Source organism: Pelobates fuscus, chromosome 1, assembly GCF_036172605.1.
Source record: "Pelobates fuscus isolate aPelFus1 chromosome 1, aPelFus1.pri, whole genome shotgun sequence".
Lineage (NCBI taxonomy): Eukaryota > Metazoa > Chordata > Amphibia > Anura > Pelobatidae > Pelobates > Pelobates fuscus.
The window spans coordinates 433,528,890-433,546,311 of NC_086317.1; the positions used below are offsets into that span (position 1 = coordinate 433,528,890).

At 39.1% G+C, this 17,422-nt stretch overlaps 1 protein-coding gene across 1 annotated transcript in view; it reads right to left on the reverse strand.

Annotated features, from left to right (window-relative positions):
* Positions 1 to 17,422, reverse strand: part of B3GLCT (beta 3-glucosyltransferase) — a 366,333-nt gene that overhangs the window by 52,764 nt on the left and 296,147 nt on the right. The window contains exon 9 of the mRNA XM_063429471.1: positions 12,430 to 12,561. Coding sequence (XP_063285541.1) covers positions 12,430 to 12,561 — 132 coding nt within the window. The remainder of the gene's footprint in view (positions 1 to 12,429; positions 12,562 to 17,422) is intronic.

Below are 17,422 nucleotides of genomic sequence, written 5' to 3' on the forward strand. Positions count from 1 at the left end.
GTAACAAGTGTGTTAAAAACTGAGAAGCTTAGAATTATGTCTACAAATGCTCGCAGTTTAGGGATTACGATCCATGAACTTGTGGTAATAATGGCAACTGATAATGTCGATTTAGTGACGTTTACTGAGAAATGGTATAATGAGAAAAAGGACTGGGTACTCTTTATCTAATAGAGACAGAGCTTATACATTCTTTCTATTTTGTCCATTAGGGGTATTGACAGGAGGATGTGCCCCTCTCATTCTCCACTGTATTATATATGGATCATCATTATAATTGCACCTGGATTCTGCTTTTTGTTTATTTCGTTCTTCTCTTCTACTCAATTTAATTTCTCAAAACTGTAAAACAAAGTTTAAAAAAAAACAAACAAAAAAAAACAATTATAGCTGATTTTTCATTTTTGAGATGGTCTAAGAATTTGTGGTTTTGGTCACTACTGCATCATTTTCAACTGTATAATGTTACCGTACTACTGTGTTTTAGTGCCACATTATCTAATTTTGTATTGAATATTTTAACAACAGAATAAACACTTTTATTTATGCATTAAATTTGAGAGAAACATAAACGGAGTTGATTTCAAATAAGATAAGATATTAAATGCTACAAATACCCTTAAACATACAAGAAAATACAAATTAATTCTATCAAAATTCAGAAAGGAGGAAAAACGTGAACAGCATCGAACTACAGTTAGACACATGTACACATTTTACTGTATGTTTATCATCTAATGAAAGTTATAATGTAACGGTCACAGACAACTTGTTTCCATTGTACGATACAAAACTAAACAAGTACGGTAATTATGTTAGCAAACAATAAAATGTGAATACAACAATTTCAAATTTTGCACAATCTATATCTGATAAGATTGCAGATAGGTCTGATTCTATTTTATCTTTCTTTTGAAAAAGAGCAATTGCTATCATTTAAAATAATATTAAAAAAAGTTTATTTTCCATTACACTCTGCCGCAGTTCACATGTTAAGTAGGGAAGTTTGAATTATTAATTGTACATAAGCACTTGTGTGTTTTATAGGGTTCGAGAGTTGTGGATGAGTTCTATATTGCAAGCTTCTTTATGATATTAACATGAATTATATTTAAAGGAAACAGTCTCTCTTCACATGATTTTGACTATGTTTTTATACTACTAGGCATCCCTATCTTGGCTCCCTGTTAATCATTTAAAAACCCAGCTGTGCATCTGTCCATCAGCATACAGAGAGCACAGCGAGAGGAGGAGAAAAACAATATTTCTATTTCTCCTCATCCAATGGAATACATGGCCTGGCTGTGCCTGGACTATGATGTCATCTGCTATACTATTCTAAGCTGCCTAACTACTACAGTGTGCTGTATTGGCAAGATAACTACTACAGCGCACAGGGCTAACCTTGCACACCGCCTGTTCTAAGTAGTAAAACCGTTTAAGAACAGTTTGACTTCTAACCTTGGGGTCTGCAGGGCACCTTTCCACTACATCAGCCTAAAGAGCTTCTGTTAGCTCTTCATAGCCAAGACCTGATTCCACCTCTCTGGCTGAGGTAATGGAGGCGGGGAGAGAAACTGGTGGACCCAGAGCAAGAATTCTCACCGCTGTAAAAACAGTTTGACTATAGTGAGAAAGTGTGGGAGTATTCCTGGAACCATAACCACTATAGTGGACTGTATGGGTATGGTGTAAACATATTTCTTTAATAAGAATTTAAAAGAAAATGGAGCATCACATGAAAAAAAAAAAAAAAAAAAAAAAAAGGTTAACACAAGTTATAGGTGATTTTCAATAACAATGTAATTTTCAGAGAAATTATGGTTTCCCTTTAAGGTTATACTAGTTTCACAACAAGAGACTGAAATATTACTATTGCATAAAAAAATAACTGCCTGCGGTACATTGATTCAGTTAGTATAGCAAAATAAAAGTATAATGACTATATGGAAATTTGAAAAATACTAAATATTAAAAACAATAATACATACCGTATATACTCGAGTATAAGCCGACCCGAATATAAGCCGAGGCCCCTAATTTTACCCCAAAAAACTGGGAAAACGTATTGATTAGAGTATAAGACTAGGGTGGGAAATGCAGCAGCTACTGGTAAATTTCTAAATAAAATTAGATCCTAAAAAAATTATATTAATTGAATATTTATTTACAGTGTGTGTATATAATGAATGCAGTGTGTGCGTATGAATGCAGTGCGAGTGCAGTGTGTGTGTGTATGAGTGCAGTGTGTGTGTGTGTATGAGTGCAGTGTGTGTGTGTGTATGAGTGCAGTGTGTGTATGAGTGCAGTGCGTGTATGAGTGCAGTGCGTGTATGAGTGCAGTGCGTGTATGAGTGCAGTGCGTGTATGAGTGCAGTGCGTGTATGAGTGCAGTGCGTGTATGAGTGCAGTGCGTGTATGAGTGCAGTGCGTGTATGAGTGCAGTGCGTGTATGAGTGCAGTGCGTGTATGAGTGCAGTGCGTGTATGAGTGCAGTGTGTGAATGAATGCAGTGTGTGAATGCAGTGTGTGTGAGTGCGGTGTGTGTATATGAATGAAGTGTGAGTGTGTGATGCAGTGTGTGATGCAGTGTGTGTTGGTGGGGGTGGGCATTTTATATATTATTAATTATTTTTTTTATATTATTATTTTTTTATTTTTATTATTATTTATTATTTAATTATTATTAATTGTTTTTTTTTTAAATTATCTTTTTTTTTTTGTCCCCCCTCCCTGCTTGCTAGCTTGCCAGGGAGGGGGGCTCCTTCCCTGGTGGTCCAGTGTCATTGGTAGTTCAGTGGGGGGAGAGGGGTGCTGGCAAAGCTGTACTTACCTTTCCTGCAGCTCCTGTCAGCTCTCTCCTCCTCCGCGCGGTCTGTGCAGCTCCCTCTGTCAGCTCCCAGTGTAAGTCTCGCGAAAGCCGCGGCTCTCGCGAGACTTACACTGGGAGCTGACCGAGGTGCTGAACGGACGGCGCGGAGGAGGAGAGAGCTGACAGGAGCTGCAGGAAAGGTAAGTACAGCTCTGCCAGCACCCCTCTCCCCCCAGTCTGTATTATGGCAATGTAAATTGCCATAATACAGACTCTGACTCGAGTATAAGCCGAGGTGGGGTTTTTCAGCACAAAAAATGTGCTGAAAAACTCGGCTTATACTCGAGTATATACGGTACATACATTTGGAGGAGTTCATCTGTAATGCTACAGTACAGTTTTGTCTTTAGATTGTAAGCTCATTTGAGCAGTGCCTTCTTTACCAACTGTTCCTGTACATCATGCAAGTTTTGTTAGAATTAAATGTTTGCCTTCTTTACTTATTGTACAGCACTGCAGAATATCTTGGCGCAATATAAATATCTGTACTAGTTGCCGAAAGGAACACTGCAAGCATCATAACTACTACAGTGAATAGAGCTAAAGAATGTGTAGAGGATAGGCACCTAACAAACCCCAGGTAAGAAGTCAAACATTACATTTGTGGGCTTCACGGCACTTCTGGCACCGTAACCACTACAGCTCACTGTAATGGTTTTTGATCATAGATTGCTACTTTAAGGTACTGAAAAGCAAGTCTGTGAAATGTACTTCAGCAGTCATCTGTAACATTAAGAAATATGAAGTCAAGTAATATTTCACTGGTCACCATTGGCAGAACTACATCTGGTGCAGCTGCACAGGGGTCCACGTGCAGGCCCATGCACTTAGGGCCATCCGATGGCAATGTGTCTTCAGTGGCCTGCTCGTGCACTATGGTGCTTAAATAGCGCAACAGGGCCTCTGTAATAATGGCAGCATGGGACAAAGTGACAGCCAGTCACTTAATCCCAGCTAACACCGAGCAGCGTGGGAAGTAGAAGATAGAGAGGGGGAGAACTGGGAGAGCATTTGACTCCGAACAGCTTCAGCCAAAAGACTGGACCCACAGAAGGGTAGCTAAAAAATTTACATTTTGCATGTGTGTGTATTAGTTTGTATGTCAGTGTATCTATCTGCATGTCTTTATGTGGATCAAGCTACATGCCTACATCTGTGTGCGTCTGTGCACCTATCTGTGTATCTTTGTGCCCCTTTGTATCTGCATGTATGTCAGTGTTTGTACCGGCATGAGTATCTGTTACAAATCGCTATTTGTAACTGGCCCTTTAAATGGAAAATTGCCCTGCTTCCCTGGATTGTGGAGAAGCCTATTTGCCAGCCTCCTTCCTCATGACTATGGCCCCTGGAAGATTGTGCCCCTGAAAACTTATTAACTTTTATTGGGTGTGTATGGCCCTTTAAGAACCGTCTGGGGACATATTGTGACTTTGCTGAACAATACCCCTTTAAGACTATGTCCCCAGACCTGTAAAATAACTTGCCCCTGGCTCTCTCCCACTTGGTTCAGTAAATAGGGCTTACTGAACCAAGTACCACACAGGCGGACCACCCAGAAGTTAAAGTATGCAGGCAATTTACCTCCCAGGCTGTGAGGTTACTGCAGGTTAATTGCCGACCGCTGGGTGGCCGCAGTTCGTGCAAAGGAACACGTGGTGGCGGCCATCTTTGTTCATTCGAATGCGGTCAGCGGTGTATGCTAAAGATTCTGTGGAACTGAAATCGGCTACACATTTTACCGAACACTGCTGACCCTTACCTTCTCCTACACTTCGTTTTTCAGCTCCAGAGACTAAGTCCCGTTCGAAATGGGACTTAGTTGTTTTTCGGCATGAAATTGACCGACCGCACAGCCCAAATCTATGGAACTGTTTTGGGCAGGAAATTGTGCTTGCGGTCGGTCATAAAGGGACCTCCAGCTAACTTTTGATCCACTGGAGGGATTTGGCTGATTTTTGGAAGTGTTTATGTTTGATGTATGCCTCGTCTCGTTATTGGAGGGAATTGCTGTATCACACTGGGGATTGCTATGCTCTGCATATTCCCCTGAGCTTAATCACTTAGCTCTGTTAAGAGCTTGTTCCGGACACGCTCTCCTGGAGGAGAGGTCTTCCCCACACAGTCCTGGAGGACAGAAACCGATCCAGGGTGGAAGGAAGACGGCGCGGCTCCAGTTAAGCTACGGCGGTGGTGGAGCCTGCGGTGGTTGTGGTGTCGTCTGCAGTGCTTGGAGTCCTCTGGAAGCGCTAGGAGCATCCGTCAATGGAGGGTACTCGGTCGGAGTACACGGAGCTCCGTTACAGTATCATTATGTGTATCAGTGTATCTGCATACCTGAATGTGTGACATTATGTGTATCTGCATGTTTGTCAATGTGTGTGTGTGTGTGTGTGTGTGTGTGTGTCAGTGTCTGCACCTGTGTATCAGCATGTCTGTACTTGTGTATGTGTGTCAGTGTGTGTCTGTATCTGCATGTGACAGTGTATATGTAAATGTGCATACATTTTAGCATTGAAACGCTAACACTACACACAAATACACCCCTGCATTCATATATCAACAATACATAAAGATACACCTCTACAGTCAAAGGCAAGCACTACTCACAAATAAACCACTGTTTTCAAATGGCATCAGTACATAACAGCACACAACACTGCACACTACATTCACACACACTCCATACAAAATTATGCTTACATTCAAACACAAACACTGCTCAGTAATAAATACAACCCTACAAGAATGGGCAAATTAACATAAAGCATTGTAGTAGTTGTACGACAAAAGCATCTACCTTTTGGCCATCTTTGCAATAGGGGGGGCCCAAATAATTATTTCACTAAGCTGAGGGGCATACAGAACCTAACCTCAGGAGGGGCACTGATACAGCTCTCTGTAGTGGTTATGATGCCAAGAGTGCTGTGACGCCCTCCCAGAGTAAGCAGTCAAACCGTATAAGAACCGTTTGACAACACACCTGGGGTAGAGGCAGTAGTATGTGTACGTGTGAGGGGTGCAGCGTACATGTGGCGCAGTGTACGTGTGTATGGGGGGCAGGATGAATACAAAGCTGGATAAGATGCTATTGCACAGTTAAAGTAAAGAAAACCTGGTGACCCCAAGTATTGTGTGCCTGCTTCCCTCCTACCTGAAAAGGGGGTACAGGAGGGAAGACCTATACAGGCTACCAAGCAATCAATGGAATTATATAAGATCAATCTATTTCCAGAGCAAGCAAGGCATATTCAATATGAAAAGAATAAACAGGTGATCAGAATGCAAAGGAAATTTAGAAATCATGAAATAAAGCTATAAATGAAACAATAAACATCAAGACTTGAGCATGAGTATGAAGACCACAAGCACATACAAAGTCCCAATCATACAGGTTTATTGGCGTAACAGAAGCAATGATTAAGCCTGGTTAAAGTCTTTTGTCACATTTTGTTTTCCCATTTGAAAAACAGTATGAACAGTTACACTCTGATAAAATAAAATAATATTTCAATAATAATGGTGGACAGCACATCTGCGCATGCTGACTGCACATGTCTGGGAACGTTTCAACGATTTGTCATCACCACGGAATGACTATAGAGATTGTGCATCATAACCCATCAATTGTTTCTTTTTCAATGTTATGTATAACAGAAAGAATTCTCAAAACTTCTTGACCTCTGAAAAGCTGTTTACACGGAAAACACATTTATTTAAGAGCCCAAAACCTTGTTTCATTACAAATGATTCACATTTTTTCTAAGAATAATGTAATGCACCTCAATGAGAGAGAAATAAATATAATAAAGTATCCTGAACTGTCGTGAAATTAGCCAACATCTGGAATATGATTTTATGGAAAAAACTGCCATTTTAGAGGTACCAAAATTTAATTTGACACTTTCCACATCTGATTCCGATAAATGCATTAACATTTTCTCAGACTAAAATACAGCTCCAGATTCAATATTTACATAAACCAAATTCATGAAAATTCAACGGTTTTATTCTTCTTGTCACATTTTCAGTCACTCCAAAACCGAAAGAGCCAATAACGGCAAAAGGAAATCTTTATAACTTCATAAATATATATAAAGCGGTCATCAAAAATATTCTAAGAAAAAAAAAAGACAGTGGCTACTCTCTCTCTTTCTCTCTCTCACACACTCACTCACTCAAGCTCGATTATACAAATAGTGCCAGGTGCTTATAGCCTGGGCTCAGGTAAATACACATCCAAAAGTTAGGCTGCACTCACGGTCTTCCTAAAAGCCAAATTCTTTATTTCAAATTATATAAAAAGATCAACGTTTTAGTCAGCATTTCGGACTTTCCTCAGGACCAAGAAATCAATTACGTACTACATATATGTATCTTATTCTTTGATCCTGATGAAAGTCCCGAATGGCGGACTGAAACGTTGATAATGATTTTAACCTAGACTTTGCAATAAAGATTGGATTTTTTTTTTTTTTGAATTCTTTATTTTTGTTGTGCAAGTTGTACATTTTGCTTGAATAGCCACAACAGCTAGGTCAAGCGCATCCGTAACAAGTATAACATTAGTATGACATTTGCTATTACTGCACATTTTTAAGTTATGTAGATTAAACTTTAAGGAAAACTTGAGCTTGTAAATTAAAGATTGTGTACATCAGCAGTCGTGAGATACGTTATTGAGTACATGAATATGGACTTTGCCTATACACTAGTAACATGCTTAAAAAAACATAGGCTAAACATAAGAGAGAAATTGAGAAAACTCACACACGGGCTGTGTTTAAGACTGTGAGTACCATGTCGTATAGCTTGGGTGTTTGACTGTGTGGACTGCATCACTCCTTTGAGAGGTAGGGTAGTTAGGGCAGGCAGGGTTAAGCTTGATCGAAGCCCTCGTGAGTCACATTACTAGATTTGTATGAGCCCATAAGTCAGGTAAACTGGATAGCTAGGGTTAATAGTGTGTTCGGGTTCGTAGGGTTGAGTGCGCTTAGGGCGTTTTCACATTTCCATTTTACCCTGGGATTCCCGTGAGGCTATTCTCACCCTGTGTGCTACTTGCCCCTAGTACATTGCAATTTTTAACTGTGCTAAATAAAATGAGACTACATAAAACGAAAACAGTAGAGACCATTGCCGGCCACATGACTTGCAAAATTGGGTTCGTCCATTCCTCGTCGGGATCAGCCGACGCCCTGCTGGGGTGTTACAGTGTCCCGTAATGACGCTTAGAGCTTGTCCAGTGGCATGTTCGAGGGTAGCGTTAAGTCCGTGTGGCGTGAGTGGAGGAGGCTCGGAAGGTGCCACCTGGTTCCCTTCGGCAATGCCTGTTCCCGTCGTTGGGCTAGATGTGGAGTCTGGAGGGTCCCCTCCGTTTGCCAGGTTCGTGGGCTGGGTCGTTCAGGGCGTTGTTCCCGATGGTGCCCCGTCTTTGGCAGGGTCTGTCGCTTGGATGTGCGGGCCCGCCGGGAGCCCCGTCTGGTCAGGCGCCATTTTCTGGCTCTCTTTGTAGGAGGACATTTAATTCTGCATGGTGAAATTAATGGCGGTACCTTCAGCGGGCTTTTAGTCTGCCTGTGTGCCTCAGCGTTTCGTGCCTTGGTTGCCATTTTCTGCCAGAACTTTGCCAGTATGGACTCTAACTTGTCCACGAGGTCAGGTATTTCCACAGCCTGAGCGCACGTGGCGGCGGCCATATTGCGGGACCGCGCCTCGTCTCGCTGCTCGCCTGCCTCTCTCGTCTGGCTTGCTGCCCGTGTGTGTCTTCTCGGGGTTGGACCGGGATAACCCCCACCGGTCCGGGGGGGGGAGCCGGGTGCCCGCGGGTCCACGGCTCCGGTCTGTGGATTGGCAGAGCGGCCGTCTCTCCCCGTCTCCTTCGACTGCAGGCCACGGGCTAGCCATCGTGGGCTCCCGATCACCAGAACGCTCGGGTAAAGTGTCAGGCTTATCACCAGGTCCTCCTGTATTCAGGTAGCGGATCCCGGTTTAGTGTATCTCTCGATTTTGGCGAGTATTCATGGATAATCGGTTAGTAAAGCAGGAGCTCAGCTTTCATGCGTCTGCTCCGCTTGCTGGCTTGGCCCCGCCGCCCAAGATTGGATTTTTAAAGACCGTGAGTGCAGCTACCTCTATGTATTTTTATATATATCTATTCAGTCTTCATTTACTTAAATCAGTATTAATTACTTTCTACATACAAGAATTTTTCACAATACCTGAAATTTAGACTTGTAAAAATGAAATTAGTATAAAAGAGGGACAGTTGGCCACGTGACATGGGTGAATAGGTTTCAAGGTGCATTCATTTTTAGGCAACATAACAGTGAATTCCATATTCAATTCACGATCCAGTTAATAAACAACTTTGGTTTAAAGCACGGTCACTAAAACGTAGTATTTAATTCACAATAATAAGCTTGCAATCTACGGAGAGCACTTCAAGTAAACTGCCTTAAAATGGACAATTCAAGCTAGCGATAACACATTGTACTGTAATTATACAGACAATGCAATAACAACTCTGCAAAACAAACTGAAAACAAGAAAAAGAGATAGAGAAAAGCCTATAAAGAGCATTTTAGATCAGTCACTTAATATTCAAAAGCCAGTTTTCAAAACTAGACCGCAAAAAATAAAATAAAAATATTGTAGTACTTCACTGTGTATGCTTGATTTAAAAAAAAAAAGAAGCTATAATTATCATACAAGACTGCGTGTCCCCTTGTTTCCCACCCACTACGACCTCTTCACTCAATGTATTTAAAAGGGTTACTTGTTTTTAAAGAACTGGAGACAAAAGGATCTAATTGTCTTTTTTTCAATTGTTTGGCCTGGTTAACAAAAAGCTAAAACTTCGTTCCAAGAGAACAGTAGACATAAACAAATTTCACAGAAGTTATTAAAACATTATAGAACTAAAAATGTGTAAATATCTGGAATGTTGTGAAAGGTCCAAATTAACAATCACTATTACTATTACTATTCTTGGCATTTATATATTGCCAACTTTTTCCGCAGCACTTTACCATAATATACAAGGGGAGAAATTTAACAATAAATGAGACAATTACAAAATGTTACAAAATAAGTCGATGAGGACCCTGCTACAAAACGAGTTTACAATCTAGAGGAGGTAGTGTATAAAGATACAATAGGAAAGGCATTTAGGGGAACAGCAACCAAAAAACAAGGTGGGAAAATAGCAGAATTGGAGGTGAGAGAGGAGTGTGGCCCAATAAGAGAGAGAAAGAGATAGGTCTGTGAGACAGAGCTACTCATACTGGACACTGTAATATAGAGTGAGGATCACTAAATACAGAACAAATCAAGCTGTCAGAAATAGCTGTGGAGGCAACCAAGTAAGCAAATACACGGAAAGGGGCACGACCAGGCATGGCTTCAGATGAGTTTTTGCACTCAACATTGTATAACAGAATGCCAGGGCACTTGACTTGGGGGAAAAAAAAAAAAAAGTGGCAAATGGGTACTCTTGTGGGTGTATGCTCTTGGCATTGTACAACAGACTGCAAAGGTACTTGCCACATAAAAACAAAGCATAAATAGTACATGGGTACTTTTGACAGAACGTAGGCATGTTAAACAACTGTAATGGTTCACTTCTGCTGACCTCAAGACCTCTGTAACAAATATAACATGACTGGGGAAATAGACCACAATTTAGAAAACATATACACGCACACAAAATGTTGGCTCCAGTAATGGCAAAATAAGCCCTAATGATACCACATTTTGTTCCCCATTGACAAAAACAAAATACACACAAACAACAACAAACATGACAATAACATAAGAATATATAACAATTGTACATGGAGTTCAAGCTAAATCTGAGAGCAGTGTGTTGGAAAAACAGTATTATTTTTAAATGCTCACTGGGGCGTTCTACATTCTCTATAATTCATCCACAGCACATCTTACAGGTGACCTTTTGACTCTGAATTGGATAAGCATTTTGTCCAAGCGCTGATGAAAGTATTGTGTTTGGACTGACCTGATTGATTTGAGGTTAACACAGGCATATGTCCTTTCAATTTCAATGTAATGCTTATTGGAATTTACAACCGAAAACAAACATGGTAATACTTTTTCTCGGCTGTGTGCATAAAGAGTATCAAATTGTACCCTTTGGTATTACGAATGCATCTGCACATAGTTGTGTGACTCCAAGGTGGCTCAATTATGAGGAGAAGGTTATATTGTTCCAGAAACGTATCAATAATTGTGATTATTTATTCCACAACAGTATGCTGCACAATTAACAACCTCAAATTATCTTATGGCAACCTATGTTACAGAAAAATCAACGAAAAAGCCTTGCTTTGTACCCGACAGTGCTTCCCACAGTCCAACAACAAAAACAGAGAAATAAATAATCTTTAGTTACACTCTTCTTTTAAGCTTAATGGACTGAGGATATAAACCCAAAACGCAGCATAAAGTACAAAAAGTTTTACATGTTTGCTCCTTAATTGATATTTGAATTGTATTGGCCCTACAAATCAGCTTCCAACTCCAGGTGCATGCCTCAAAGGAGTTTACATTGACCAAAATATCCCTTCTATTGCCATTCTGAGAAGAAAGCAATTTGTAGCAAGTAAAAAAAAAAAACTAAAAACCCTCCTCTGAAAACATACACAAATAAAATAAACATTTCAATAAACTTTCCTTCATTTGTTGACCAAAGAGATGGATATTTTGAAATCCCCCCTCCCTCCTAAATCTATATAGATATATATTTGCACGATGGATCTTTAAGGAACACTATAGGGTTAAACTATTACCCCCCCTAAATATAGTAAAATCTTACCTTTAATCAATCTGCTGGTTTTGGCTCTGACCCGGATCTGCCTCCTTGGCTGACATCATCAGAAGTAATGTTCTCAGCCAATCATTCCTCTATGAGGAAAGCTCAGTGTCTCAATGCAGAAGGTGGAGACAACGAATGTCAGTGCTGAATTGCCCCAGAAATGACCTCTAGTAGCAATCTTAGGAGTGGCCACTGGAGGTGTTGTGTTCCTAGGCTGTAATGTAAACACTGCATTTTCTCTGAAAAGACAGTGTTTACAGCAAAAAGCCTGAAGGAAAGGATTCTACTCACCAGAACAAATACAATAAGCTGTAGTTGTTCTGGTGACTGTAGTGTCCCTTTTAAGTTCTAAAAGCCTGGCAGTTGCAGTGAGACCACATTGTATAAAAGGATAGAGCAGGCCTTGTTTTTAAAAAACAAAACAAAAAAAAGTTTCTGCTTAACTGTGCGTGCTGAAGTTATATCAAATATTAATGTGAAGATATAATAGTACAGAGATTAAAAAACAAAAACAAACAAACAAACAAATCTGCTAGCAAGAATGCCATAAAAGCTTGGCTGTGTAACTAAAAGACAACAGAGATATGGCAGCGGGTCATTATTTGGCTGTTTTTTCATACGTAAAAGTGGATTGTATAATTAAATGCAAAGGTTGTTTTGAAGCAAACACCACCAAGCATAAAGGAATAATGTCAAAGCGGATCTTCTTTTGTTTGTCATTACTTACGCAGGAAAGCAGAGTTCCGTTAAATGCTGTGGCACAGGTCTCGGTTTTAGATGAGGTCGGATTATCTGTACAAAATTCACGCACCGAAGTGAGCTCCTGTTTCTCAACTTTCTGCCATATATACAAAGCAATCTACAGAAAACAAAATAAAAAATACACAAAAAATAAAAAATGAAAATTCTGTTTAATGAATAAATATTAGAGATTTAAAAAAAAAAAAAAAAAAACTAACGACAATACCATCTAAATGCATGATTTATCACAGGAAAAAAATACAAAAATCTTCATTTACAGGTTTGCTCTAAAGTTACATTGCACAGTTGCACTAGTTCCACACGTAAAATATAAGTATACAATCTTGGAACATCCAAGACTTATTTGATTATTATTATTTTTTATTTTTTTTGCATTATTGTAAATCTGTGAAAAAGTGTTTTTGTTTCTCCTTCTTATGCTTCTATAGTTGCGTCTCACCTACTTCACGAATAGGCTACCCCTGTGAACTCAGTACTGCACATGTATTAGGGAGGCGTAGGAAACCTTTGGCACTCCAGATGTTGTGGATTACATCTTCCATAATGTTACTACATCTTCCATTATCCAAAACATCTGGAGAGCAGAAGGCTGCATACCCCCTGTGTTAGTGGGACCATTACTCTTCATATGGAAATTCGAGGCTCGAGATGACCTCGATTGCTAATGCATTATGTTGATAAAGCAGTTGGAATCCAGTTATAATTAGGTCCATGCACATACATCAATTGTATAGTGCAAAACAGTTATTAAAAAAAAAAAAAGAAAGAAAACTGAAAGATGATATCAGGTGGCGTTTGTATGTGTTCCAGTATTGTGTAGAGCAGGGGTCCTCACACTCCGGCCCCCCAGATGTTGCTGAACTACAACTCCCATGATTCTTTGAATTACATAGATAGCCAGTTGTAGTTCAGCAACATCTGGGGGGCCGGAGTTTAAGGACCCCTGGTGTAGAGTGACTATGCTCAATATTGAAGTATAAAGCGGTGTTCTGCGGTTCGACCAAATAAAAAGACAAATTCTCGCACCAAAAGAACTACATAGAGCCAGCTCATATAGCAACTTTAGCAGAGACCTGCTGCTTGTACTGTGAAATGTCCTGGTGAGAAGAATACTGAGAGAAGAGACACCACAGTGCTTTCAATTGAGCAGCCGAGTTGCAGCATATTATATGTGAGCTTGCTGCAACGCTGTGAATGTATACGCTGTGCTGCTGCATATTGAGCAGTGATACAATGGCATGATGAAAATGAATACTAAATAGCACAGTTTGGATCAGCAAAGTTTTCAGAGCATACTGACATGTCACATTGCTGAACAGGTAATTGTAGCAGTCATACAACAGAGTCAAAAAAGAACCGGGTGCTGGTGATAGTTGCAAATAAACCAGATCAGACATGGTAAGCTGCTGCCAAGTGATGAATAAAAGCAGTCTGGTCCAAACTGGTAAAAGAACTCAATGTTCCGCTACAAAGGTCAATCAACTCAATTCCAGAACTCCACTACAATCATTCTGCTCAGGAAATGTCACACTTCAGTTTCACTTTCAACTACAACCAAGGATTATGAAGCGTAAAGAACATAATATTGAGTAATCAACAGAAAACAACCCACTGATTTACTGTTGGCATTAAGTGTTTATTTTTGAAACATTGGTTCAGGTTAACCTTCTAAGTGTGACATCTTGGATCCTGGAAATGTTATAGTCTATTAAGAAGATGCTGAATGAAAATGTACACTTTCCCTCCAGCTATTTACTTGACCTATTTAAGTCTTTTTACATTAACCTTCTATTGCCTACACCTGAGTGCACATCTAAGAACGCGAGAATGTGTTGGGATGTTTACACATTTTATTTTATGTGATGCATTAACAATTAATTTAAATGTGGTGGAAATGTATAGCATGATCACTTAACTAATCACACAAGCACCTTTTAATTCTGTTCCATTTGAACAATTGTCACAAGGCTGGGTTGTTTATTTATAAATTAAATCACAAATCAATTTTATAGAAAAAAAAAATTCTTCAATTATTTTTATTTAATTTTACACATAAAAATAATTGTACATATCGATAGTAACAAGTAGTACAATTAGTGTAGAATGTAACAATTAAAATATTAACCATAAAAAACAAAGAAAAAAAACAGGGGTATAATAGTTTACATCCATGTAGTTACATTAATATATATATATATATATATATATATATTATTTGTTGTTTTTTTTTTTTTTAAGGGAAAGTACAAGTATTTCAGATTTAAAAACAAATCGTCTACATTTTATTTTTGAAACTTATTTGTTAACATTTATACGAGCTAAAGGTAAATCCAATATTTGTTACGTCTTATCGTGGTGTCAGCAAACCATACTCATAATTGTCATCAAGTATTCTGTGAATTACTCTTCCTTTACTACCAACCATTTTCTGAACATCTTTGGTCTTGGCGGGCATATAACTGTACAACATGCATATAGACCAGTTTCTGTTAAATAAAGTTTAAAAGCACAAAAAGCCATAGCATTTTGGTTCTAAAGTTTATCTATTTCTTTAGGACAATAACAGTCTCTATATAAACAAAAGTAAATTATTTTATGTGCATTCTCATGACAGCAGACTCTAAATATCACAAACACTGCATACGAAAGATAAATCACTTAAAGGAACACTATAGTCACCTAAATTACTTTAGCTAAATAAAGCAGTTTTAGTGTATAGATCATTCCCCTGCAATTTCACTGCTCAATTCACTGTCATTTAGGAGTTAAATCACTTTGTTTCTGTTTATGCAGCCCTGGCCACACCTCCCCTGGCTATGACTGACAGAGCCTGCAGGAAAAAAAAACTGGTTTCACTTTCAAACAGATGTAATTTACCTTAAATAATTGTATCTCAATCTCTAAATTGAACTTTAATCACATACAGGAGGCTCTTGCAGGGTCTAGCAAGCTATTAACATAGCAGGGGATAAGAAAATCTTAATTAAACAGAACTTGCAATAAAGAAAGCCTAAATAGGGCTCTCTTTACAGGAAATGTTTATGGAAGGCTGTGCAAGTCACATGCAGGGAGGTGTGACTAGGGTTCATAAACAAAAGGGATTTAACTCCTAAATGGCAGAGGATTGAGCAGTGAGGCTGCAGGGGCATGTTCTATACACCAAAACTGCTTCATTAAGCTAAAGTTGTTCAGGTGACTATAGTGTCCTTTTAACAGAACTTTACAAAGAAAATAAAAGACAAAGGCACTACTGAGATTTAGATAAACATCTAGAATGTATGCATGACATATAGAACACCTTATATAAACAAAGGAGGGAAATACACTGGAAATTAAATATATGAAGAAAAGGATCAGGTGGAGAAACACACATAATGGAAAGGAACTGCAAGAGAGTATAAGATAAAAAAGGTATTGCAATGAGATGACGGAGCTGGATATGGACTTTGGGCTTGAAAACACAAGTAGAACCCAAAGGAACTATAAGTTGGGATAAGAACAGTATGAGTTGGGGATAAGAAGCTGGGCAGATGTGGGAGGTAGACATAAATGTTACCTAATATAGAGAGAGGCTCGAGATTTCTAGTTATCTAAGCCATAAGCACACACTATTGGCAAATCAATACCTGGACTCTAAATGGAGACATAGTGACAGAAGGGATAATAATTTCTGGGTATTTACAGTCAGAAGTACCTTAAAAATAAAAGCCATGTTTTTACTTCTGTGTCGTTTCTCAGTATAATATTCCTCTACCCTCTTTGATAATGACATCTTCCATCTATGTGGCCCTAATAGCCCTTCAATCTCCCTCTCTTCATCCTATCAGATGAGTTTCCAATTTATATAAAAATTGAGCATCACACACTATACATAGAATGAAGGTCAAGATGCACAGAAATCAAGATAAATTGCCGCATTTGCTGAGAAACGTATAGAAGGCCAGTAAAACATATGTAAACCCTGTCATGACCAATACGACTTTGAATTACTTTATAGGAGATAAAGGAACATTTCAAGCTGCTTTACAATGCTACCCTTGACTTAAATTGCAGATTTCAACATAGATTGCCACTTTTATAAATTAACCTGGTTATACCCCTCTGGCTGTCAATCAGGCAACCAGTCTGGTTACTTCCAGGTTTGTTTAGCTCAGTGAACCGAAACTCAAGAGACAGCAATTGCCCAGAGCACTTGCGTTGCAAAGACTTCTCATTGAGCTGCATTGGGAAGTCTTTGATTGGACAGCTGCAGAGAGTCTGGCGGGGTAAGAAGGGGAGGGCTTGCAAAGGCAGCAGACAAGAAATGTACAACTTCTGCAAACTGTTTTTAGACATACCCCAATGAAAATAAATGCATACATATTTGTATGTGTATTTCCTTTGGGGTATATTTACTAAAACATAAAATATTATTTCAATACACTTTTTACTTTCTTCGTCACTAAATCACCTAAATCTATATATATCACACCCATGCAACTAAAACTCTGGTTATGCAACAGGTTATGGTGGAATATGAAATGCATTACAATATATGCATTAGATCTGCAGCCATTAGCAGTGCAGTTTGACCTAATGGACTTCAAATGTATCCCATTTATTCACTCCTTAATATAAGAAAACTGCTCTGCTTCATATAAAGCAAGATTATTATGAAGAGCGTTACATAAAATTGTTCATGTCATAAAGATCTGTCAAGGGTGCTTTGTGAATAATGAGTTATAGTGTATTGGGGAGATTTGACACGAGCAATTTATCATTCAATAAAATAACCATTAGGAAACGGAGTGAAAAAGCTTCTGTGTGGGAGCGCTGGGATTAAAGGCTTTTCCGTGTAACACCAGATGATAGACCGACACTACAGCTGGGGAAGGGAAGGGAAGGGAAGGGAAGGGAAGGAACCATTTTCTGAACATCTTTGGTCTTGGCGGGCATATAACTGTACAACATGCATAGAC